We start from the raw sequence: 26,700 nt of genomic DNA, 5'->3' as shown, positions 1-26,700 counted from the left end.
GTTTCCTCGCCTTCTGTCAACTTGGACTCGCCTGCACCTTGGGACCACTTAGGTGTTTTTCCAGGGATACTTTACATTATGAGTGGCAGTGATGAAATTCACGCAAATCGGAGCCCCTTGTGATCTGAATTATTTATTTTTGGGGCTATTTGGAATACAGACTTCAAGTAGTTGTTGTTTTCAATAAATTATACAATTTATATCAGTAAACATCTAAAAAAATAAAATAAAAAATCAGCCCTTACGCAGCTCTATAGACTGAAATATTTAAAAAAATTAAAAAATAGGTGAATATGGCAATTCCCCCCCCCCCATTTTTTTATGTATTAAAACTACCGTATATAAACTCAGTATTGTAATCGTGATGACCAACAGAATAAACTGAACATGTAATTTGTATGGCTTAGTGAACACCATGAAAAAAGGAAACCCATAAAACAATGTCAGTTTGCATTTTTTCCCCAATTCTACCCCCATTTATACTTCCCACTACATCATATGGAATATTAAATGGTGCTATTATACACATCAAAAAACCTGCTACGCAGTAAATAAATCTCAGGGAAGAATAAATGAATATATACTGGAACACCTTCCCAATTAAAATATACCTTTTAATAATCATTAATTAAAATCTGGCCTACAGTCGGACTCCACATACAAGGACGGTCGACATACAAAACAATTACTGTCATATAATAGCAAGAAGGTATATTGGATGTAACTACAGTTACAACTATCAGAGATTTAAGATAGACGTATATGCACTACTGGTGAGCAATCCGAAGGATTAAGATTACCCCCACATGAGTGACTTTATATGTGGGAAACAGCTGAGAACAAAAAATTATGCAGTACAATAAAAAATTATGTAAAAAATAATGTAAACGTTATGATTCTTAGAAGGATGGGAATAAAAAATCAAATAAGAAAAAACAGAAAATGGCTGTGCTTGGAAGTGGTTACAATTAATATAGGATCTCCAATTTAGGTTAAATGGAGGTGGGCGTCTGTGGCAGCAAAACATGAAACTAGTAACTTTATTGCTCCCCGATATTTGCAATCATTCAAGAATCCAACATTCAATAGCAGTAGGTTGAATTCTGAGCAACAACTGAACGGACAATCAACTAGCGAATACCTGATACAGCCCATAAACCGGTGCGGTGCAGTTTCTGGAAGAATGCAGCCATACTTTCCCAGTCCTTCTCTTACACTTGCCCATATTCCTTGTACATTTTAATTACCTTTAGGCCCCTTTCACACGGGCGAGTATTCCGCGCAGATGCGATGCGCAAGTTGAACGCATTGCACCCGCACTGAATCCCGACCCATTTTAATTTCTATGGGGCTGTTCACATGAGCGGTGATTTTCACGCATCACTTGTGCGTTACGTGAAAATCGCAGCATGCTCTATATTCTGCGTTTTTCACGCAACGCAGGCCCCATAGAAGTGAATGGGGTTGCGTGAAAATCGTAAGCATCCACAAGCAAGTGCGGATGCGGTGCGATTTTCACGCACGGTTGCTAGGAGACCATCGGGATGGAGACCCGATTATTATTATTGCCCCTTATAACATGGTTATAAGGGATAATAATAGCATTCTGAATACAGAATGCATAGTAAAATAGGGCTGGAGGGGTTAAAAAAAATAAATAATTATTTAACTCACCTTAATCCACTTGCTCGCGCAGCCCGGCATCTCCTTCTGTCTCCTTCTTTGCTGATTGTAGGAACAGGACCTGTGGTAGCGTCACTCCGGTCATCACATGATCTTTTACCATGGTGATGGATCATGTGATGACCGGAGTGACGTCACCACAGGTCCTGTTCCTACAATCAGCAAAGGAGGAGACAGAAGGAGATGCCGGGCTGCGCGAGCAAGTGGATTAAGAGTTAAATTTTATTTGATTTTTTTAACCCCTCCAGCCCTATTTTACTATGCATTCTGTATTCAGAATGCTATTATTTTCCCTTATAACCATGTGATAAGGGAAAAATAATACAATCTACAGAACACCGATCCCAAGCCCGAACTTCTGTGAAGAAGTTCGGGTTTGGGTACCAAACATGCGCGATTTTTCTCACGCGAGTGCAAAACGCATTACAATGTTTTGCACTCGCGCGGAAAAATCGCGCATGTTCCCGCAACGCACCCGCACATTTTCCCGCAACGCCCGTGTGAAACCAGCCATAGGCCGCTCTTCATTTAGGGCTGCAAGGTTCATGTCACTTTTACTTACTCAAGATAAGAAAATTATCATGTAATAATTTATTGTAAAATAAATGTACACAAATTGTCCACATGCTTTCTGAACAGGACCAATAAAATTTATTAAAACAATATATTTACATAGATATATACAAATTTATGTAAATATTAAAATAGAACATTTACAATTTTAGAGCTTTCATTCAAAGGTTTTTGTGTTTTTTTTTTCTTTAAAAATAGGCTCATCTGAGTCTGACGTCTAACAAGTACATTTTTTTTTTGTAGATTTTTTTTCCGATTTGAACAAAAAAATAATCTGCGTATGATAAAGGTTATCGGCAGCAGGCTAGCTAAGTATTAAATGGTATTGGATGTGTTGGAGTGGTGCATGCAATACCTCTTCTCCATAAACCTTTCCAAGGCTATGAACATGCCTTACTGAAACACGTACAAGTACAACACGTTACACGGAAAAACAAAACCTAAAAGACGACAACTTTGGTCCATTAAAACATCAGACGCAACGCAAGTTTCCACATAAAATATCTATCTTTGTACAGCGCGGGATTATTAATTACAATACTATATACAAATGCACAGAAATATATACACATATAAAATAAGTTATTTAAAATAAGACAATTTTACATTTGTTTGAATTTCACACATTATCTTCCCAAGATGCGATCAGTTCAGAGCTTTTCATGTGTTTCACTGCATTACACTTCTTCATATCATATCCTGGGCATTAGATGGAACATTAACCCTTGCTGCTGTCGGAACGGGGTGTTCCTGCATTGCACGTTTATTAAGATCCCTATGGCATTCGTTGGAAAAGCTCTCCAGTGATCTGTAATGCATTGATGTGCAAAAGACAGGTACCAAAACGTGGCTAGCCCTCTAAGCGAATGTCACCTCAAGCTTCTGGCTACTCTCCTGAAGCAGCTTCCTGAGCCATTTGCTTCCGTTTTGCTGCCGATGCAATTTTTTTTCTATGATTAAATATATTTATATAAAATAACTTCTATATGCACATCCTAATCCACGGTGTGCGCTTGGATGTCTTCAAGACATTCCCTCTTAAGAAACAGTGCAAGTATTCCTCACAGAGGCTGTGCCCTCCCCATAGTTACCAAACGGTTTGTCTGCAGCGCAGCATGCAGAAGTGCAGTCTACGGAGGAAGTATGACAACATCATATAGGAGTCAGTTCAAAGTCATCGTTGACCTCCACAAGTGGAACGTAGAATTCCTGAATCTCATAAATGCTGACAGATTTGTATGTGGCTGGATCCAGTTCTTGTAGTTTGAGCTGCCACTCTAACCTCTGAACTGCGTTAAGCGCCGCCGCTTCATGCTGCTGCCTCATCAGTAAACATGTCTGCAGACAAAACACAGGGGAACAGAGTTAGTTGATCTTACAAATTTTTTGTCAAAGCAAGAAAAACCTTGTGACATTTTGGATATACTTTTTGGAGAAGTATCGAGGGTATCAGAAAAAGCTAAAAAGACGCACACGTGGCAAAATCTGAAACTTTTCTATGCCAGAAAACTAGTGCAGAGATATGGTACAGAGCACATGAAAAACAAAAATAACATCCCAAAATGTATCAACCTGTTTCTTCTGTCTTCAGAAATATCCCCATTGTGGCCCTAAATATTATGTCTTGACACACGGCAAAGCACAAATATAAAGGAGCACCCAGTGGCTTTAAAAACACAAATTTTGCTTGGAAATGTTGTACACTTGTAAATACCCTCTAGAAATGACCCCATTTTGAAAACTAGACCCCTTAAGGTATTCTAGGGGTGCAGTGAGTATTTTGAAATAACAGGTTTTTGAAGAAATACATACTAAGCAGGTAAAAAAATAAAAAAAATGTTTACATGTGTCATTTTAAAGACAGTTTTTTTTTACACAGGGCACATGAAAACGAAGAACACCCCAAATGTATCACCCCGTTTCTCCTGTCTTCAGAAACATCCCCATTATGCCCCTAATCTTATGCCCTGACACACAACAGGGCCCACACTTAGGTCCCTTTCATACGGGCGAGTATTCCGCGCGGATGCGATGCGTGAGGTGAACGCATTGCACCCGCACTGAATCCGAACCCATTTATTTCTATGGGGCTGTGCACATGAGCGGTGATTTTCACGCATCACTTATGCGTTGCATGAAAATCGCAGCATGCTCCTCTTTCTGCATTTTTCACGTAACGCAGGCCCCATAGAAATTAATGGGGTTGCGTGAGAATCGCAAGCATCCGCAAGCAAGTGCGGTGCGACTTTCACGGGGACTCGATCATTATTATTTTCCCTTATAACATGGTTATAAGGGAAAATAATAGCATTCTGTATACAGAATGCATAGTACAATAGTGCTGGAGGGCTTAAAAAAATAAATAAAAATAATTTAACTCACCTCAATCCACTTGTTCGCGCAGCCGGCATCTCTTCTGTCTTCTTTTGTGAGGAATAGGACCTTTGATGACGTCACTACGTTCATCACATGGTCTGTCACATGATCCATCACCATGGTAAAAGATCATGTGACGGACCATGCGATGAACGAAGGGACGTCATCAAAGGTCCTATTCCTCACACAACAAGACAGAAGAGATGCCGGCTGCGCGAACAAGTGGATTAAGGTGAGTTAAAAAAAAATTATATATTTTTTTTAACCCCTCCAGCCCTATTGTACTATGCATTCTGTAATTAGAATGCTATTATTTTCCCTTATAACCATGTTATAAGGGAGAATAATACAATCTACACAACCTTGAACCCAAACCTGAATTTCTGTGAAGAAGTTCGGGTCTGGGTACCACATTCAGTTTTTTATCATGCGCGTGCAAAACGCATTGCACCCGCGCGATAAAAACTCAACAACGGAGCGCAATCGCAGTCAAAACTGACTGCAATTGTGTACCTACTCGCGCGGGTTTGCCGCAATGCACCGGGACGCATCCGGACACGCTCGTCTGCAAGGGGCCTTAGAGAAGCCTCAGTGGCTTTCAGAAGACAAAGTAAAAATGTTTCAGGCCCCACTGCACACTTGTGGAGGCACTGAGCAGCCTGAATGATAGAAAATCCACATTTTAAAAACTAGATCTCAAACAAAATAAGGCTACTTTCACACTTGCGGCAGAGTGATCCGGCAAGCTGTTCCGTCAACTGATGGCATTAGCAAGACCGATCAGGATCCTGATTAGTCTTAAAAATGCCTGGTCAGAAAAATGCATTGAAATGCCGGATCCGTCTTTCTGGTGTCATCCGGCAAAACGGATACAGCATTTATTTTTTTCACCAATGCCGGATGGATCCGGCATTTTGAATGCTGGATCAGGCACTAATACATTCCTATGGAAAAAAATGCAGGAAAGTCTTCAGTTTTTTTTGGCTGGAGATAAAACCGTAGCATGCTATGGTTTTCTCTTTTGCCTGATCAGTCAAAAAGATTGAACTGAAGACATCCTGATGCATCCTGAACGGAATGCTCTCCATTCAGAATGCATGGGGATATACCTGATCAGTTCTTTTCCGGCATTGAGCCCTTTTGACGGAACTCCGTGCCGGAAAAGAAAAACGCTAATGTGAAAGTACCCTAAAGCCCTTAGTCCAATTATATTTGAGATCCTAAAAAAATAAATCACGATAGAGTTATGTGAATGAAATGATTAAAATTAGGACCTTCAAAATTCATCCACTAATAAATTCTATCTATTCATATATGGGATGTAGGAATTTAGGAATTATTCCATCAGAGGGTAATCAATGTCCTCAATTTACTTGGGAAATCATAACCTGTTTATTTTTTTGTGAGACCTGAAAATTGTCTCTTAAATGCATGAACTACATGACTGCTAATGTACAGGGGTGGCATAGGCAGTAGAATGGGTATCCCTCCTCCTGCCATGCTTGCTACAAACCTGGCATAATATTGGAGGATACTTCTGGGTGGCATAGATTTTTTCTGATACATTACAAGGAAATTTCCAGCTCACCAGAAGCAGGTATATGCACCGTGCACGGAAGGCCTGGGTTTAAGGCCAATTCAAACTTCATAAAAAACAGGATCCAGCACTGGTTTTAAAAGTCCATGTCCAGTTAACTGGAACCTAACTTCCACACCTGTATGTATTGAATACTTAAATAAAGCAACATGGACTTTTAAAACCAGTGCTGGATCCCGTTTTTCATGAAGATTTTGAACATCCTCAGATTTGAAGGATGGTCCAGATGTGGGGAACTCAAACAGGAGACTCTTCTGGAACTTGAGGAAGCTGAGCGTCCCTTGGGCCATTTGTTACATGGCCAGCTTTTGAGACAACTTCAGTCTGTCAGTTATACTACAAGAATGTCTGATATATTAAATATTATATATATATATATATATATATATATATATATATATATATATATATATACATACACACACATACACAAAAAGAGCAGACATATGATAATAAATGGACATTTGAAAAATAGAATATCAAAAATTTTAAGAATGAGTCCTTAATCATATTACAGATAAGCAGTGTGAAAGTTTTATGGTCTCTAAACTGATATCTCAAAGACCTAGTATAATATCAATTTAGAGACCATAAAACTTTCAAACCGCTTATCTGTAAGATAAGCACTAATTTTCAAGATTTTTGATATTCTGTTTTTCACATGTCCATTTATTACACCATATTTCAGCTTTTCTTTTGTGTGTATATACACTGCTCAAAAAAATAAAGGGAGCACTTAAACAACACAATGTAACTCCAAGTCAATCACACTTTTGTGAAATCAAACTGTCCACTTAGGAAGCAACACTGAGTGACAATCAATTTCAGATGCTGTTGTGCAAATGGGATAGACAACAGGTGGAAATTATAGGCAATTAGCAAGACACTCCCCAATAAAGGAGTGGTTCTGCAGGTGGTGACCACAGATCACTTCTCAGTTCCTATGCTTCCTGGCTGATGTTTTGGTCACTTTTGAATGCTGGCGGTGCTTTCACTCTAGTGGTAGCATGAGACGGAGTCTACAACCCACACAAGTGGCTCAGGTAGTCAATGCGAGCTGTGGCAAGAAGGTTTGCTGTGTCTGTCAGCGTAGTGTCCAGAGCATGGAGGCGCTACCAGGAGACAGGCCAGTACATCAGGAGACGTGGAGGAGGCCGTAGGAGGGCAACAACCCAGCAGCAGGACCGCTACCTCCAGCATGACCAGTTTGGCATTGGGTCAGTAATGGTGTGGGGTGGCATTTCTTTGGAGGGCCGCACAGCCCTCCATGTGCTCGCCAGAGGTAGCCTGACTGCCATTAGGTACCGAGATGAGATCCTCAGACCCCTTGTGAGACCATATGCTGTTGGCCCTGGGTTCCTCCTAATGCAAGACAATGCTAAACCTCATGTGGCTGGAGTGTGTCAGCAGTTCCTGCAAGACGAAGGCATTGATGCTATGGACTGACCCGTCCGTTCCCCAGACCTGAATCCAATTGAGCACATCATGTCTCGCTCTATCCACCAACGTCACGTTGCACCACAGACTGTCCAGGAGTTGGCAGATGCTTTAGTTCAGGTCTGGGAGGAGATCCCTCAGGAGACCGTCCGCCACCTCATCAGGAGCATGCACAGGCATTGTAGGGAGGTCATACAGGCACGTGGAGGCCACACACACTACTGAGCCTCATTTTGACTTGTTTTAACCCCTTAAGGACCGGGCTCATTTTCACCTTAAGGACCAGGCCATTTTTTGGAAATCTGACCAGTGTCACTTTAAGTGCTAATAACTTTAAAACACTTTGACTTATCCAGGCCATTCTGAGATTTTTTCGTCACATATTGTACTTCATGACACTGGTAAAATGAAGTCAAAAAAATAATTTTTTTTGCACAAAAAAAATACCTAATTTACCCAAAATTTGGAAAAATTTGCAGATTTCAAAGTTTCAGTTTCTCTACTTCTGTAATACATAGTAATACCCCAAAAAATTGTGATGACTTTACATTCCCCATATGTCTACTTCATGTTTGAATTATTTTGGGAATGATATTTTATTTTTTGGGGATGTTATAAGGCTTAGAAGCAAATCTTGAAATTTTTCCGAAATTTACAAAAACTCAATTTTTAGGGACCAGTTCAGGTCTGAAGTCACTTTGCGAGGCTTACATAATAGAAACCACCCAAAAATGACCCCATCTAAGAAACTACACCCCTCAAGGTATTCAAGAGTTATTGGCAAATGGAGATGAAATTTGAGAATTTCATTTTTTGGTCTAATTTTCAAATTTTAACCCATTTTTTCCACTAACAAAGCAAGGGTTAACAGCCAAACAAGACTGTATCTTTATTGCCCTGACTCTGCTGTTCACAGAAACACCCCATATGTGGCTGTAAACTACTGTACGGGCACACAGTAGGGCGTAGAGTGAAAGGTGCGCCGTTTGGTCTTTGGAGGGCTAATTTTGCTGGACTGTTTTTTTGACACCATGTCCCATTTGAAGCCCCCCTGGAGTAGAAACTCCATAAAAGTGACCCCATCTAAGAAACTACACCCCTCAAGGTATTCAAAACTGATTTTACAAACTTTGTTAACCCTTTAGGTGTTCCACAAGATTTAATGGAAAATAGAGACACAATTTCAAAATTTCAAATTTTTGGCAGATTTTCCATTTTAATATTTTTTTTCCAGTTACAAAGCAAGGGTTAACAGCCAAACAAAACTCATTATTTATGGCCCTTATTCTGTAGTTTACAGAAACACCCCATATGTGGTCGTAAACAGCTGTACGGGCACACGGCAGGGCGCAGAAGGAAAGGAACGCCATACGGTTTTTGGAAGGCAGATTTTGCTGGACTGTTTTTTTTTGACACCATGTCCCATTTGAAGCCCCCCTGATGCACCCCTAGAGTAGAAACGCCAAAAAAGTGACTCCATTTTAGAAACTACGGGATAGGGTGGCAGTTTTGTTGGTACTAGTTTAGGGTACATATGATTTTTGGTTGCTCTATATTACACTTTTTGTGCAGCAAGGTAACAAGAAATAGCTTTTTTGGCACTTTTTTTTTTTTTGTTATTTACAACATTCATCTGACAGGTTAGATCATGTGGTAATTTTATAGAGCAGGTTGTCACGAACGCGGCGATACCTAATATGTATACAATTTTTTTTATTTATGTAAGTTTTATACAATAACTTCATTTTTAAAACCAAAAAAATGTTTTAGTGTCTCCATAGTCTAAGAGCCATAGTTTTTTCAGTTTTTGGGCGATTATCTTGAGTAGGGTCTCATTTTTTGCGGGATGAGATGACGGTTTGATTGGCACTATTTTGGGGTGCATATGACTTTTTGATCGCTTGCTATTACACTTTTTGTGACGTAAGATGGCAAAAAATGGCTTTTTTTACACTGTTTTTATTTTTATTTTTTTACGGTGGTCATCTGAGGGGTTTGGTCATGTGATATTTTTATAGAGCCGGTCGATACGGACGCGGCGATACCTAATATGTATACTTTTTTTTTTATTTATGTAAGTTTTACACAATGATTTCATTTTTGAAACAAAAAAAAAAAATCATGTTTTAGTGTTTCCATAGTCTAAGAGCCATAGTTTTTTCAGTTTTTGGGCGATTATCTTGAGTAGGGTCTCATTTTCTGCGGGATGAGATGACGGTTTGATTGGTACTATCTTGGCGTACATGCGACTTTTTTGATCACTTTTATTACCTTTTTTGGGAAGTAAGGTGGGCAAAATTGCAATTTTCTCATAGTTTTTATTTTTTTATTTTTATGGCGTTCACCGTGCGGGGAAAGTAACATGACCGTTTTATAGATCAGGTCGTTAGGGACGCGGCGATACCTAATATGTGTAGTGTATTTTATTTTTTTAATATTTCTTCAGTGATAAGTTTTTTTTTTATCTTAACTTTTTTCACTTTTTTTTTTACATTTTTTTGACCCAGACCCACTTGGTTCTTGAAGATCCAGTGGGTCTGATGTCTGTATAATACAGTACAGTTCAATATATATTGCACTGTACTGTATTTTACTTACACTGAACAGATCTATGCGGATCAGAAACTGCAAAAAGCGCAGCAAACCGCAGGTCTGAATTGACCTGCGGTTTGCTGCGATCGCCGACATGGGGGGGGGTCACATGACCCCCCTGGCGATGTGACAGGATGCCGGCTGAATGATTTCAGCCGAAATCCCGTTCCGATTAACCCCTGGGGCGCCGGAATGCCTATTTAAAAGTTAGGACGTACCGGTACGTCCTTGGTCCTTAAGGACTCGGGAAATAGGGCGTACCAGTACGTCCTATGTCCTTAAGGGGTTAAGGACATTACATCAAAGTTGGATCAGCCTGTAGTGTGTTTTTCCACTTTAATTTTGAGGGTGACTCCAAATCCAGACCTCCATGGGTTGAAAAATTTGATTTCCATTTTTTAATTTTTGTGTGATTTTGTTGTCAGCACATTCAACTATGTAAAGAACAAAGTATTTCAGAAGAATATTTAATTAATTCAGATCTAGGATGTGTTATTTTTGTGTTCTCTTTATTTTTTTGAGCAGTGTATAAAAATAAAATAATGTGGTTGCATAAGTGTGCACACCCTTAAACGAATACTTTGTTGAAGCACCTTTTGATTTTATTACAGCACTCAGTCTTTTTGGGTATGAGTCTATCAGCATGGCACATTTTGACTTGGCAAGATTTGCCCACTCTTCTTTGCAAAAACACTCCAAATCTGTCAGATTGCGAGGGCATCTCCTGTGCACAGCCCTCTTCAGATCACCCCACAGTTTTCAATCGGATTCAGGTCTGGGCTCTGGCTGGGCCATTCCAAAACTTTAATCTTCTTCTGGTGAAGCCATTCCTTTGTTGATTTGGATGTATGCTTTGGGTCGTTGTCATGCTGAAAGATGAAGTTCCTCTTCGTGTTCAGCTTTCTAGCAGAAGCCTGAAGGTTTTGTGCCAATATTGACTAGTATTTGAGACTGTTCATAATTCCCTCTAGCTTAACTAATGCCCCAGTTCCAGCTGAAGAAAAACAGCCCCAAAGCATGATTGCTGCCACCACCATGCTTCACTGTGGGTATGGTGTTCTTTTGGTGATGTGCAGTGTTGTTTTTGCGCCAAACATATCTTTTGGAATTATGGCCAAAAAGTGCAACCTTGGTTTCATCAGACCATAACACCTTTTCCCAAATGATTTTGGGAGACTTCAGATGTGTTTTTGCAAAATGTAGCCTGGCTTGGATGTTTTTCTTTGTAAGAAAAGGCTTTAGTCTTGCCACTCTACCCCATAGCCCAGACATATGAAGACTACGGGAGATTGTTGTCACATGTACCACACAGCCAGTACTTGCCAGATATTCCTGCAGCTCCTTTAATGTTTCTGTAGGCCTCTTGGTAGCCTCCAGACCAGTTTTCTTCTGGTAATGTCACTGTTGTGCCATATTTTCTCCACTTGATGATGACTGTCTTCACTGTGTTCCATGGTATATCTAATGCCTTGGAAATTCTTTTGTACCCTTCTCCTGACTGATACCTTTTAACAATGAGATCCCTCTGATGCTTTGGAAGCTCTCTGTGGACCATGGCTTTTGCTGTGGGATGCGACTAAGAAAATTTCAGGAAAGACCAACTAGAGCAGCTGAACTTTATTTGGGGTTAATTGGAGGCACTTTAAATGATGGCAGGTGATTGCTGACTCCTATTTAACATGATTTTGAATGTGATTGCTTAATTCTGAACACAGCTACATCCCCAGTTGTAAGAGGGTGTGCACACTTATGCAACCACATTATTATTATTTTTTTTGTTTTCTTCCCTCCACCTAAAATATTTCAGTTTGCTTTTCAATTGAGTGGTACAGTTTATAGGTCACTTTTTATATCCAGTATATATATATATATATATATATATATATATATATATATATATATATATATATATATATATCTGTTTCTTCACATATTCTTGTAGTATGCCTAATGAAGAGATGGGACTTGTCTTGAAAACTCTCTATGTAACAACATTACTTCTATTTTTGTTAGCCATTAAAAGGTATCATACCTGCAAGACTCACATTTTGTTTCTCTTAATGACAACACACTTTTTCCTTTTTCTTTGGGCCATTTTAAATAAGACCAAAATTATAGGTAGAAATCTGAATGGGAAAGATTGCTACTTTTTTATACCAGGGCCTGTTTTCTGCTTCACTAGATCTGGTTTAGGCGCCTGTTCCGAGAGGTCTACACCTCCCATAAGTTTATTACAGTCTGTTACACAGACCAGTTTGTGGTGCAGTAGCCCCCCTCTCTCTAAGGGTCCATTCACACGTCCGTAAGTGTTTTGCGGATCCGCACATCACAGACACTATAATAGAAAATGCATTTTCTGGTCCGCAATTGCGGACAAGAATAGGACATGTTCTATTTTTTCCAGGAACGAAATTGTGGATCCCGAAAAAACGGATCCCGAAAAAACGGATGCGGATCCCGAAAATGTGGATTTGCATCCGTTCCAGCCCCATTGAAAGTGAATGGGTCCGCAAATTGCGGAACGAATGCAGACCCAAATTACGGACGTGTGAATGGACCCTTACTGTCACTGTGGTGTCTGCATGCATGGTGGTCAGCATGTATGCATCCTTCCTGTCCTTCCACTTCACTGCAAGTAGCTGGTTACTTGCAAGCGGAAAGGATGTTCCTTTCTCCAAACGCTTGGACTCCAGTGGCTGTGGGAATCCAACTCTGTTTTTGTGTATTGTCCCATAAGCTCATGTGCAGCATGGAGTGTAAAAATTATCATTGTGCGCGTGGTACTCTTTGTGCAGGAATGGCGCTAATAGGTCCCACAAAATTCTTGTTCAAATACTTTCAGGGTAGCCTGGCGGACTAAGTTGGCGGTTTCTACCCTCAAACAGAAAAACTGCAGGTGTGACCTGTTGTGCTCTCGCATACCATTCATTTTACCCCATACCTGGCACTTTTGGAGGGAATAAATTGTCAGAAGGGAATGCAGCCTTTGAAAACTGAAAAGGGACTTGCCAGATTTTTATCAGGGGTGTATAATTTTAAGAATGAATCCATAAGGCCTCTTTCACACGAGCAAGTTTTCCATGCGGGTGCAATGCGTGATGCGAACGCATTGCGACCGCACGGAATCCGGAACCAATAATTTCAATGGGGCTGTGTACATTTTTTTCACGCATCACTTGTGCGTTGCGTGAAAAATCGCAGCAAGTTCTATATTCTGAGTTTTTCACGCAATGCTGGCCATATAGAAGTGAATGAGGCCGCGTGAAAAATACATTGCATCCGCAAGTGCGGATGCGGTGCGTTTTTCACTGATTGTTGCTAAGAGATGTTGTTTGTAAACATTCCTTTTTTTATCACGCGCGTGAATAACGCATCAATGCGCATTTCACTCGTGCAATAAAAACGTAACCACTGAATGCAATCGCAGACAAAACTGACTGCAATTGTGCAATTGCTTGCAAAATGGTGCGAGTTTTCCTGAACGCATCCAGACCTAATCCAGATCGTTTGTCTGCAGGGGGCCTAAGGTTAGTCTGCTGCACAATTAATTCCAGGACTTTATCATCCACCAATGGAAAAAAAATCATATGGGTTAAAATCTGTAACTTCCACATTTATTTGTGGAGTAGCTAAAAAGTGGGCTACTTGGGGGGTGGGGGGGATGAAGTTGCAGGATGCTGTGAAAAGTACAGAAACAGTGCGCCGTGGATGTGATGACTCAGTGGCGACTTCTTCTACCTCCATAGGGCTATAGGGTCCAGTGATAGAAGCAGAGCTTGAGTCACCACTATCTATATATATTTCAGCCTCTGAATTTGTGTCCAATTCACCTGAACTGTCAGAGCATAAAAACTCATGTGCGTGCTCCGCTGTATACATCACAGTAATGGATGCCCACTGACTGACAGTTACAATTGAATAGCTACCTCTGGTAGCTGAAGGCATAGAGCTTTAGTATTTTTTTTTTAAGCTACCTTGGGCTAAAGTGCCGCTATAAAGAAGTAAGCGCCCAAGTCCAAGGCCCCTCAATGGCAGCGCTAAGGGGTTTAGTCAACAATATGATCAAGCACTAAACTGTGAAAGAAATTAAGAACCATCAAGTGGTTAAAGCGTACCTCTAGTTATAAATACGTTTTCAGAAATAAATAGTACAGTTGATTTTAAGAAACTTTGTAATATATCTTATTAAAGAGGACCTGTCACCACAATGCACTTTGCATGCATCATAATATAGAACAAGAGGAGCTGAGCAGATTAATATATATAGTTTTGTGTTGGAAAAGACCCAGTGAAACTTGTATTTTATACATTCACACCTCTGCGGTTTTTTACTGCAATAGTATACGTAGGAGGTGTTGTCAGTGATTGATAGCATTCCTGGATAGGAAAATTAAAAAAATAGTGATCTGGACTCCTTATATGCAGTACCACTCATGTAGTAATGCAAATAATAGTCCAAGATTATGGAGATAGATTCCTTTTAAAGAATTAAAGGGAACCTGTCACCGGGATAGAGCTGAGGACATGGGTTGCTAAAACCCCACTAGCACATCTGCAATACCCAGTCCCCATAGCTCTGTGTGCTTTTATTGAGTAAAAAAACCGATTTGATACATATGCAAATTAACATAAAAGAGTCATATCTTACTTGTGTGACCAGAGAAGAGTCATATTTTCAAGCTGTGACACATCTCAGGTTAATTTGCATATGTATCAAATCGGTTTTTTTTTACACAATAAAAGCACACAGAGCTATGGGGACTGGGTATTACGGATCTGCTAGTGGCCATCTAGCAACCCATGTCCTCAGCTCTATACCCAAAATCCTGGTGACAGGTTCCCTTTAAGCTTACTCCTCAGCTTCCCAGGCTGCTTCCCCCTTGTTTCTCTTCACACAGCCTCTTAATCTCTAATAGCACCCTTCTTGGTCTTCAGCTTATACACAGAAGTCTAGGGTGAGAGGAAGAGGGATGAGGAGGCTGTCTTCACCTAGTAAGTGATTTATTACCTACTCTGAACAGTGGTAGAGCCTTATCTTACTAGATATAGTAAAGACAAAAGTGTTAAGTGTAGCAGAGCTAGACCAATAATCTGTCCAATCAGACCAATAGTTGGTGTGTATAACAAAAGATTTGTGTGTGTAACATAGTACATAAGGCCGAAAAAAGACATTTGTCCATCCAGTTCGACCTGTTATCCTGCAAGTTGATCCAGAGGAAGGCAAAAAAAAACAAAAAACCTGTGAGGTAGAAGCCAATTTTCCTCACTTTAGGGGAATAAAAAATTCCTTCCAGACTCCAATCAGGCAATCAGAATAACTCCCTGGATCAACTAGTAGCTATAGCCTGCCATCTGACCAATGATTGGTCAGAAAATCTGTCAGATAATTTGTTGGTGTCATACAGCCCTAGGAAACTGCAGTTTGTGGGCTTGATCTGCGCAAAACGCTTCCCCCCCCCCTCAGTGCTGCCTTTTTCTTTATATTACGGGAGTGTCTGGATTACGCAAATTTAGGGTGAGCTGTGTCTCTCCTCCAGCAGCCTCCTCCTCTCTCCATAGGAAATAAAAGCAAAGCAGCTTGATAAAATCAGATAGAAAACTTTTTCTTTAATAAGAGATATTACAAAGTTTCTTATATTCACTTACACTATTGTTTTATAATTGGAGGTACACTTTAAGGTAATTAGTTCTAAATAAACAATGCCACTGGCTAAAAGAATGAAAGCACATTGCAACTTACCTTTAATTTATCAAATTTATCATCAACATCATGTAGCCAAGACATAAACTGCCTGGCGTTGAACCTGTCTCGTACAGATGCTTTCCCATCTTCTGTCTGCAAACAAGAATATCATGAATGAAATGACCCCCTGAGAGGCAAGCACTATTACAGAATATATATCTAATACCAGGACATTTCAGCTTTATATTTATATATATTTATATACTTTGTATTCACTGCACAGAAAACCGTAAAATCCATTGCTGCTTTCATTAAGTGTTCATAGATAGAACTTGAACAAGAAAAAAGAAATGTAATGTTCAATAGCCGTCATCTGCCGATTTACAGACCTCTCAGGGTCTATGCTGCCCACCATGCAGGCTCATGTGAAATCTTCACAGAGCACCGCACACCGTCTAAGGCTTGTATATTCAGAACAGGAGCCTTGCAGTCATGTTGATATTAGAAGGAATAGAAGCTGCACAGCGAGGATGCCCATTATGCCAAGTTACCACATTTCAAAAACTGTCTGCTTTAATTTGAGATGTGTATTACTGCTGCTCTCAGCAGAACTGACCTACCTATACATAAAAATTATGGGATTATGATTAGGAGGTCTTAAAATGATAAACTTATGTATAAGTAATATTACTGATATATTACTCTCTACAATAGCTCTGTCCCCACTAACATCATGGCTTCTTGCCCATATACACTCAATAGCCAACCGCTTGTTCGCCTGGCAGGCATTTCTCCAGGCTTTCCATACACACAGATGCCAGTCCGAGGTGAGAGAAGAGAAATACCTCTGGCAGCAGCTTATCATCCGGGAGAACAAAAGGATTGTGTGTTCAAATTCAATGTGCCTGATCCTTCTTTCCCGGGAGCTTCTCATACACATTAGACAGTCAGCCGGTCCAGCTAAATATGTTGGGTTCACCTAACAATACTCTAATGTGTAAAGCCAAGACGGTTATGATGAACCTATTGTGTAATAGACCCCAGTCACTTATAAGGTTCAGAATACTTATACTGACAGACTGAAAAATGCACAGTGTACAGAAGATATCCATAAATGTAATAAGTAAAACAAACATCACAAATCAGAACGGAAATATTATATAAAGCGATGGCAGAATAGCTTTAGCACATTGGAGCCCCTTTTCTACCCTCCGCCTGGTGATCAGTATTCAGCTGAAGACCAGAATGATATGGGACAGATGTCAGAAAACCCTGTTATTAGGGATACAGCCGTTTAGCAGTGTATCGTGGCAGATGCTGGCAGCAGAGAAGGGGATGATCTACTTGGCATGCATTCTCCATCTTAGGCTATTTTCACACTAGCACTGAGAGATCTGGCAGGGAGTAGCTTGCCGGATCTCTCTGCATTCTGGCAATTGCCAGAAGCTACCGCATTACCATCTGGCCCCATTCACTATAATGGGGACTGGGGGAAATCTGGCCACAACTTGGCAAATATCGACCGGACCGCTAAGGTTTTCGTCTGGTCGATTCTCGGCATGTTTGCAGAGTTGTGGCTGGATTTCCGCTAGGGATGAGTGAATAGACTTCAGATGAAACATCCGAAGTCGATGCGCATAAAACTTTGTTCTAATACTGTACAGAGCAGGAGCTCCGTACAGTATTAGAATGTATTGGCTCAGATGAGCCAAAGTTATTACTTTGCGAAGTCTTGCAAGACTTCGCATATTAACTTCAGAAATTGATTTATACTGTAAAAAAACATTTCCCGAACTCTGGTTCGGTTCCAAGGTATCACTTGGAACCAAACCGGAGCTCAGGAAATGGTTTTTTACAGTATAAATAAATTTCTGAAGTTATTATGGGAAGTCTCGCGAGACTTCGCGAAGTAATAACTTTGGCTCATTGGAGCCAATACATTCTAATACTGTACGGAGCGCTCACTCCGTACAGTAATGAAACAAAGTTTTATGCATATAGACTTCGGATGTTTCATCAGAAGTCTATTCGCTCATCCCTAACCTTCGCCAGTCCCTATAATAGTGAATGGGGCCGGCGGGTGTCAGGTAGTGTCCAGCAGTTTCCGGAGTGTAGGGAACAGCCTGCCGAAGATGTCCAACGCAAATGTGAAACAGGCAGCCTGTGTTCGGATACTGTCACACAAGCTTATTTTCTGTATTTATAGGGTACATATTGCAGCACCAATGTGAACATATGTCATAGTCACCTGGGCGTTTTGATTCTGCTAAACAGATGTGAAGTAGTCACTGAATTCTACAGCACGTATTCAAAAACAAGACGACCTACCAGTGCTACACAGCTAGAACGGGTATGCAATGCTAAGCGTATGCCATTCATAACTATGGACATTTGCAGATCCACATACTTGTATGAAGCTAACCTTAGGCCACCTTCACACACTGCTAATTTTCTCATGTTTTTCAAAGCTAAAACCGGGAGTGAATCCTAAACACAGTACAGACCTGGTCAGTGTTAGTGCCCGTTGTTTCTATTGTACTATTGTTCTATCTAGAACAGGGGCGTTGCTAGGTTAAAACATTCGGGGCATAGAGCCCTGATGTTTTGTCCCAGGCCCCGAATGTCCTGCCTGCCTGCTAGATACAACTGTATTGCCATCCACGGCACGGCAATACAATTGAATCTAATGCGGTGGAAGAGCTGAAGGACCTGTGGTGACATCATAGGTCATGTGACCAGTAAAACAGTCAGTGGTTGAAAAGGGCCTGCGATGTTGTCACCATCATGTGACCAGTGCAGGAGAGGGCGGCAGTGAAGAGGAGAAGAAACTGAGGTGATGTCTGCTACATCAGGAGAGGTAAGTGAAGGGAGAGGGAGAGCAATGCTGGGAGTTGTGGTTATTTAACTGGTACTGTATGTTAGGGCTGAAGGGAGGGATGTTATTTACATGGAACTGTGTGTTGGAGGTGGCTGGGGAGGGGGTCATGTTATTTACATGGGACTGTATGTTGATAGTGGCTGTAGGAGGGAGTGATGTTATTTACATCAGACTATATTTTGGAGGGGGCAGGAGAGATGGTGTGATGTTATTTACATGGGACTGTATGGTGGAGGCAGGAATATAACAGGGGGCACTGCAAATCCAGGGGACATTATAGGCGTTCTTATTACTACTGAGGGCTCTATAGGTGGGACTTATAGATCTGCCTTATTTCTACTAAGAGTACTATGGGGGGCCTTATTATTACTGAGGGGTCTGTAGAGAGCTTTATTACCACTGGGGGAACAATAGAGGGCTCTTCTAATGGGGGCACTCTTGGGGAACATTATCACGGTTGAGGGCACTGTAGGAGGCAGTATAACTATGAGGGCACTCATTTTTCTTCAGGATAGTATCTGGGGGCACAGCGAGCAGCATGATAACACTGTTGGGACTCCAGGTTGGGAGATGATGATAGAAATGTGAGGAAGCTAAGATGTCTGTGTGTCACACTCTGCAGAGACGAGGCGGCTGAGAGAAGTTGTACGGACCGAATGGAGAAGATGATGACAGAAGATCTACATCCGAGGAGACGTCACCTGGGAGGCCCTGGATGTGAGAGGTATGTGCTGCTGTATAGCAAGTACAGCAAAATGTGGTGTGTGGGGGGACGACTTAGAGAACTGGGCCATATTCATTGGGGCTTGGGCCCCAGATCTTTTGAGACCCTAGCAACGCCCCTGAATTCTGGAATAAACCATAAGTGGCAGAAAAAAATGGAAGCAGCGCTGCAGTTACCGGTTCCTTCCACTACACAATGCACAGAGCTGTGTAATTCCGGCACCGGAGCTGCAACAAAACCACTGATTGGCAGGGAGGCTGTACCCCTGCCGATCTGAGATTCATGACCTGTCTTGAGGATAGGACATCAATATAAAAATCCAGGACAATTCGAATTTGAGAAAAAATATACATATAGGAGGAGAACTATGTGTAGTTATAAAGTGCAAGGATCTCATTGCATTAGGAGGTAGTGTGGCGAAAGCCACTTCGCCACTGTGTTTTGGAGCGGGCTGTTTGCCCGCCTCCTGCCCCTGGATTACGGCCCTTTAAGATACTTTTACTAACTTTTAAACCCCTGAACCTATTCAAGTGAATTTTGGATAGGTTTGTCCCTAAGTTATACTGGTTAAATTTATATAAGTTATATGTATGGACAATGTAAACTCACAAAGTTGTAACAATTTATAATAAGTGTAACTTGTCAGCTTGGGAGGAATATGCTGGGTGTGTTTCTATTGTGCCATTGTCCCATTGTGTGTTTAAATGGTGATGTCTGTCCTGTTGTCTACACATGTGTATTGGTGATCTCCCTTTGTCCTGAGAGATAATTGGATTGCTCCTCGGTTGTCTCCGGGACAGAGAGGAGGAAACCATGATGCATTGTGGGGATATGTTGTATCTGTCCTGTGTCGCAGTCTTCCTTCTGGTCCTCTGGGGGCGTGAACGATTGGTTGCTGTACTTACATTGTATGTGTTGTAAATTACTGATTGGTTGTATTTCAAAACCCTGTGGGCAGTACTATGTTTGTGGTTTATGAATAAAAGAGGCTGTACTTGAAGTACAGTCAGTTCTGCTTGACCCTCAAACGAAGTGCGTCTCGTTATTGGGGGAATTGGATTGTGTGCTGATTGCCAGGAGTGTAAGCCGATTGTATGCTTTTCTTGTTCCGCGGTTTCCAGTGTTCGTGTAGTTTGCAGTTCGGCAGACTGGTGCTTGCAGTAGCTGCCTGTGCCTGGAAAGGAGAATATCGTCGGAACGGAGTTGTGTGCTGAACGGTCCGTTACAGGTAGGTATACATATATCAGCAAAATCCATATCCGGTGGGACACTTCCTGTGCACATTTCATAAATGACTGCAGCGGTTATACTCCATGTCTCTGCAGTGTCCAGTAGGTGGCAGTGTTCCACTGAGTTCACTTGTTTTTTTCTGCTTGTACCGAAGAAAAAAGCAGCTGATATAATACAAAGGGGAAAAGGCTTTATATTCAGGTCTAATCTCCTAGATTAGACTAGATAAGGTGGTAACACATGCGGAGAGTGTCATTTCATTTAACAGGAAAGACTTCACAAACCATCAGTGGTTTAAAGGGGGTCTGCCACCAACTTTAGACAAATAAAACGTATCATTGCCCTGCAGGTGATATAAATAGTTAACAGATCATTCCTTTGATTCCTTTTTGTGTATTTGATGCTGAAAAAAAACAAAAAAACAAAAACATTGTTTAATGATGTATGCAAATGATTTGCAAGTGCCCATGGGCGTTCCTCCTTGAATGCAAGTGCACATACCCCTAGAGACTGCCCTTATCTCTCCTCCCATGGTTTTACTCTAAGCCAGTACAGTGTCCTTACGTCACGGACTCTGCTCACTTCACCGCCGGGCCCAGCCATGCGCCGTACACAGTGGGCAGCTGCATCAGTGAACTGACTGGGCATGCCCGGGCATCAAATACACAGAAAGGAGAAACAAAGCTACGATCTGTTAACTGTTTATATCACCTAGAGGGCAGTGATAAACATTTCCATCCTAACAAGTAAAGCAAACCGTCGGCAAAGTTATTCAGATTTTTATGTACATTTACAGGGGCATTCCAGGGAATGCGTACACTGTGGGGGGGGGTCCTACACCACTTTTGTGGCATGAAAAAGTTGCAATCAGCGAATCTGCAACTTTTAAAATGTCACTGCACCTACACTGCCCTCGCCACTTTCAAAGATGGGGAGGTGGTATGGGCAGGCCAATAGGCCAGACACATTTACCAGCATTTATGACATGGCGTAAATGATGATTACTACGCGCTATTCTGGATTCCAATCTAAGTGCCAAGTGGAGGATGCGATTAAAGGGATTGTCCTAACTCAGCAGGGCATTTATCATGTAGACAAAGGTAATACAAGGCACTTACTAATGTATTGTGATTGTCCATAATGGTTCCTTTGCTGGGTCATTTTTCCATTACATTTCAGGGGGTTACAACCACCCTCCAATCCAGTAGCGGTGCCCGTACTTGCACACTATAGGAAAAAGTGCCGGGCTCTCTGGTGGCCAAAGGTTGGCAGGCACTTTTTCCTATAGTGTGCAAGCACAACCACCGCTGCTGGATTCCAGGGTGATTGTAACCCCTGGATACGAGCAATATATAATGCACTGAAAAAAATAAAGCCAGCAAAGGAGGCAATATGGACAATCACAATACATTAGTAAGTGCCTAGTATTAACTTTGTCTACATGATAAATGCCATTTGCTGAAGTGAGACAACGCCTTTAATTTATGACGAAGCCTGCCCCTTGTCATAAATTTAGTGCATCATCTGGCGGAGCAGGGGGATATCAAGTCCTACGTATCAGTGACAATCTTGATCAATGACCTTCTCTGTCTTATTCCTAATGTCGGGCCTGAGAGAAAGGATGCAAAACTAGGAAGTATCAGCTAGGCCAGGCATGCCCAACCTGTGGCCCTCCAGATGTTGAAAAACTACAACTCCCTGCATGCCCAGACAGCCTACAGCAGGGCATGGTGGGAGTTGTAGTTTTAAAACAGCTGGAGGGCTGCAGATTGAGCATCCCTGAGCTAGGCCAATGCAATTCATGATAAGTGTCAAATTGCATAAAGGAGATCAAAATGAGTGCTGACTATTAATGATTATGTATAGTATAAAATGAGACAGACAGGTATATCACCGTACCATACTGTAAGAACTATACACCCCTCCCCCCCTCCACTGGGGTCACTGAACAGCAATTGCTCCATCCACAAAACTCGTCTAAATGCAAAGACACAAGAAAGGCAACAAAACAAACAATCTGCTGTGAATAGATCAAACTCACATCTTAGTGATGAGCGTCGGTCCTCTTATTAATAGTCCTCTGGCTACAGCATCAATTACAGGACAGACATTATTATTATTATAAGTTGGCAGTAGAGCATTTTCATTCTCTCTCTGTGCTATTCGTATATAAATGATACCAGGCAAAGTCAATTCTTGCCCAAATGCAAGCATTTATTTAAAGCACCAGTATTAATGAATTACCTTCACTTTTCTTTTTTCATCCACATCACGTGCGCCACTGTAAAACTGTCCTGTGGTTATCTATTTTGGAGAAAGATTGATGGAAAGTAATTTTTGGCCCAGTTCAATACACTTTGTGATTTATTACAATCTCATATTTCCTTGTCACATTTTTAAATACTGTTACTATCAATTAATTCCAACAAGACTTTCAGGATGAGTATTTCGGCATTTTTTGATTCAATGTCAGTGTAAGGGAAAAAAACAAGCAGTCATAAAAAAATCCGCATTTTTATCAAAAGGAAGAACATAAAAAGTCACAGAAACTCTGCTGCATGAAAATCATTTATTACTAAATTTACGTAACTTATATTTTAAAAAGAAAAGTCCTATCATCTGATTTCGGGACTATGTTGCCTATGGCACTGGTGCTTTAAATAATACTGCTGGCACACTACACTAGTCATATGTTCAGTTATCATACAAAGTGGTTGTCTACTCTTGACAAGCCCGTTCCATATGTCCTGTTCGTGCACATGGATCCAACATAGAGCTTGGGGCGCTAATCGGACCCAACCTTTAGGAGTCAGACATAGGTGGCGGCTCTTGCTGTGGGGGACCCAATGACCGCATGTAGTACTACATTTTCCCTCTAGCAGCTGGGAGGACCTGTAGCAATGATCACATCTCCACTGCTTGCCTGTGATGAGACGTCTTTAAACCAATGAGAAGTTCAAGAGTAAAAACCCAAAGGCTCTCACAAATGTTGGATGCTGCACACAATTGTTATTTATCATGTGCTCCCAAGATGCTGACTGGTCCATTCTGGGGGCAGAACTGATATTTTAGACTTTAAAATAAATACGAAAATAGATCAGTTTTGTAATGGGTTACACACATACGTACACAAGCCACTGGGAAGATGACATATAACCTTTATGTTAGTTAAAATAACATTTACTCAAGGCTCTATAACTGAGAATTCGGGCAATTATCGGGAATGATTGTCCCTGATAACTGCCCCATGTAAAGGTGCCAATGAAATACTGGTGCCTTGCAGCATTGGGGTCCTAGGTTCGAATCCGACCAAGGACAACATCTGCATGGAGTTAGCATGTTCTCCCCGTGTTTGCGTGGGTTTCCTCCGGGTTCTCCGGTTTCCTCCCACACTCCAAAGACATCCTGATAGGGACCTTAGAGTGTGAGCCCCATTGGGGACAGTTGGATGCTAATATCTGTAAAGCGCTGCGGAATATATTAGCGCTATATAATAGCATAAAATAAATAAATGCTCGTTTGATCATGTTATTTTATGCGCCACATAAAATCATTGTTGGTGGGCAGGGATCTGCTGCTGGCAAGCAAGGAATATGTCTGGGGATAAACAACCACAGTAGCAGCTTTTTTTTTATATACCATAACTAAATTTTATCTGATTTTAATCAAATTTATTAAAGGTTTAAAGGCCAATTAGACTGGAAGATTTACAGGTCAGTTATCGGGTACAAATGTTCCTGATAACTGACCAGTACATACATGAGCAAACGCTCATTTCTACTGGCCGGTTTGCATCATTCATCAGACAGCCGGCAGCATCCAAGGATGTGATCAACAGAATTGAATGGGAGAAGAATGACTGCAGTACAAAATGTTCCTCCCACATTCACTTTGCGTTGGCTCGTGTAAAAGGTCTACACAAAGGAAAACTGATCAATGAGTTTATCTTTAATAGACGCTCATCCTGCCTCAACAGCGGGCAGTCTAACAGGACCCTAGGTTTCATCTTCCTACTTAGTGCATTGAGTTCATCATAAGTGGAAGCAGCATGCATTTACATACACACACTAACTATTTATTCTACTAGGTTCACTTTAAGTTCGTTATACTGCTGGGACACTAGATTCTAAAGCCCCCAGACACATTAGTGTATTGTCATCTGAAACCTGTCGAGAATGGAGGGTTTGGTTTATAGGTCAATGTGCATGGGCAGCTCCCGACAGATGATGTTGGGGGAGAGAAGGACCAGGCAAAATGAATATTTTCGCCCAATTCTTTAGCTCTGCCTGGTGATAAACTGCCGTCAGAAGTGTGTGGCACCAGCTTTCTCAGCTCTCCCCATCAAACACACAGCTATGAGGTGTTGGGAGAAGTATCTGTCGGCTGAACGACTGGGTGAAATGGAACAACAAGCAGATTGGTGACACTTCATCCTTGTCTGGAAAGAAGTCAAAGGTGTTTAGCGACTATCGGACCAGAATTTTAGTTTACAGATGATCTTCCATGAAGAAAGTACCCAGAGCATTCCCAGAAACACTGTTTGTCCGTAACCGAATATGTACACCTAAATTGAAAGACTCTAAAACGTGTACGGCTGTATCTTTGTTCAACCATCAGTCTAATTCTGTCTGATGTGTATGGCCACCTTAAATCTACCAAAATATAAGAAAATAACCTATCACATGTGTGGCAAATATTTCAGTAGGAGATTCACTTAAAAATATTACTATTCCAAAGATAAAGCGACTGCCCATTTAATTTACCTGAGACTCCTGTGGGACGTTGTACACCTCGGCATCCAGCAATACGGTACAGGCACTGAAGGGCAGGGACTGATTGGCTAATGTCCTGGCTGCTCGGTAGTGTACACGCAAAACCTCTTGTTCGTTAGAAACAATAAGCTTCTCCTAAAATAAAGAGAAATTTTATTTACATCTGAAAACAGACCCTTATCTGTAGCTTTAACCTCTTCACGCATCATGATACACATGTACATCGATGGCACGTGGGGAAAGTATGAAGCTGCGTATGCAGTATAACTGTGATCTCAGTCAGTTAATCTCTCAGATGCGGTGGTTAATAGTGACTATGACATATGTACAGTTAGACAGAGGGAGTGGGTGCCTTCTGATGTGCAGATTTGTTATCGTAGCCTTTGTCAAAGCTTCCAGGCCTTCCACTGTAATCCTCCTTTTAAAGGAGTCTGTCATTAGAAAATTAAATAGGTACAATGTCTTGTAAGACCAGCTCAGCTAATCGTAATGACACCTTTTCTTCATTCTGCAGAAAAAGTAATTTTAATTCATATGCAAATGAGCGGTTCAGTGCACCAAGAACAGACACAAGCCACTTTGTGCACCCTTTCTCCTCGTATTCCTCCGCCAGCTGCTCCCACTTCTTTGTGATCGACAGAGCCACGCAAGATGAGCATGCAGGAACCTGGAACTGCCTTAAGAAGGAGAGAGTCTGACAGTCGAAGCTGGAGGAGCAAACGTGCACAGAGGTACTTGGCCCTGCCCTCTGCTCATTTGCATAAGGATTAAAAGTACATTTTCTCCAGAATAAAGCGAAGGATCGCTAAATGAAAGGTAGCATTGCTTTCACCTGAGCTAGCTCTACAAGGCATAATGCCTGGTTTAACAGTGAATGTCTTGGTGACAGATTCCCTTTAATAGGAAGACGTCACAAGCACAATTGACTGCAATATTATGATTATATGGTCTACAAGTGATTGAATTTAAAGTCCCCTAGGGGACCTAAAAATAAAAGTATAGAAAAAAAATATCTATCTATCTATCTCTATATATATATATATATATATATATATATATATATATATATATATATATATATATATATATATATATATATATATATATATATATATATCTCTATCTCTATCTATATATATCTCTATCTATCTATAA

General features: G+C 41.1%; 1 protein-coding gene across 5 annotated transcripts in view; it reads right to left on the bottom strand.

Annotated features, from left to right (window-relative positions):
- Positions 1–3,206: 3,206 nt before the first annotated feature.
- The window catches only part of ANKRD12 (ankyrin repeat domain 12), a 122,666-nt gene continuing 99,172 nt past the window's right edge, over positions 3,207–26,700 (bottom strand). For 3 of the 5 annotated variants that reach the window (XM_040432030.1, XM_040432029.1, XM_040432032.1), the window contains 4 exons: positions 25,537–25,680; positions 23,018–23,077; positions 15,999–16,094; positions 3,207–3,594 (listed from right to left, as the gene is read on the bottom strand). In XM_040432030.1, the coding sequence (XP_040287964.1) occupies positions 3,409–3,594; positions 15,999–16,094; positions 23,018–23,077; positions 25,537–25,680 (486 nt within the window). In that variant the 3' untranslated portion in view covers positions 3,207–3,408. The remainder of the gene's footprint in view (positions 3,595–15,998; positions 16,095–23,017; positions 23,078–25,536; positions 25,681–26,700) is intronic. The other 2 variants (XM_040432031.1, XM_040432033.1) reach the window with 1 other exon arrangement.

This window comes from Bufo bufo, chromosome 5, assembly GCF_905171765.1.
Source record: "Bufo bufo chromosome 5, aBufBuf1.1, whole genome shotgun sequence".
Classification (NCBI taxonomy): Eukaryota; Metazoa; Chordata; class Amphibia; order Anura; family Bufonidae; genus Bufo; species Bufo bufo.
This window is presented reverse-complemented; position numbering and strand designations above follow the sequence as displayed.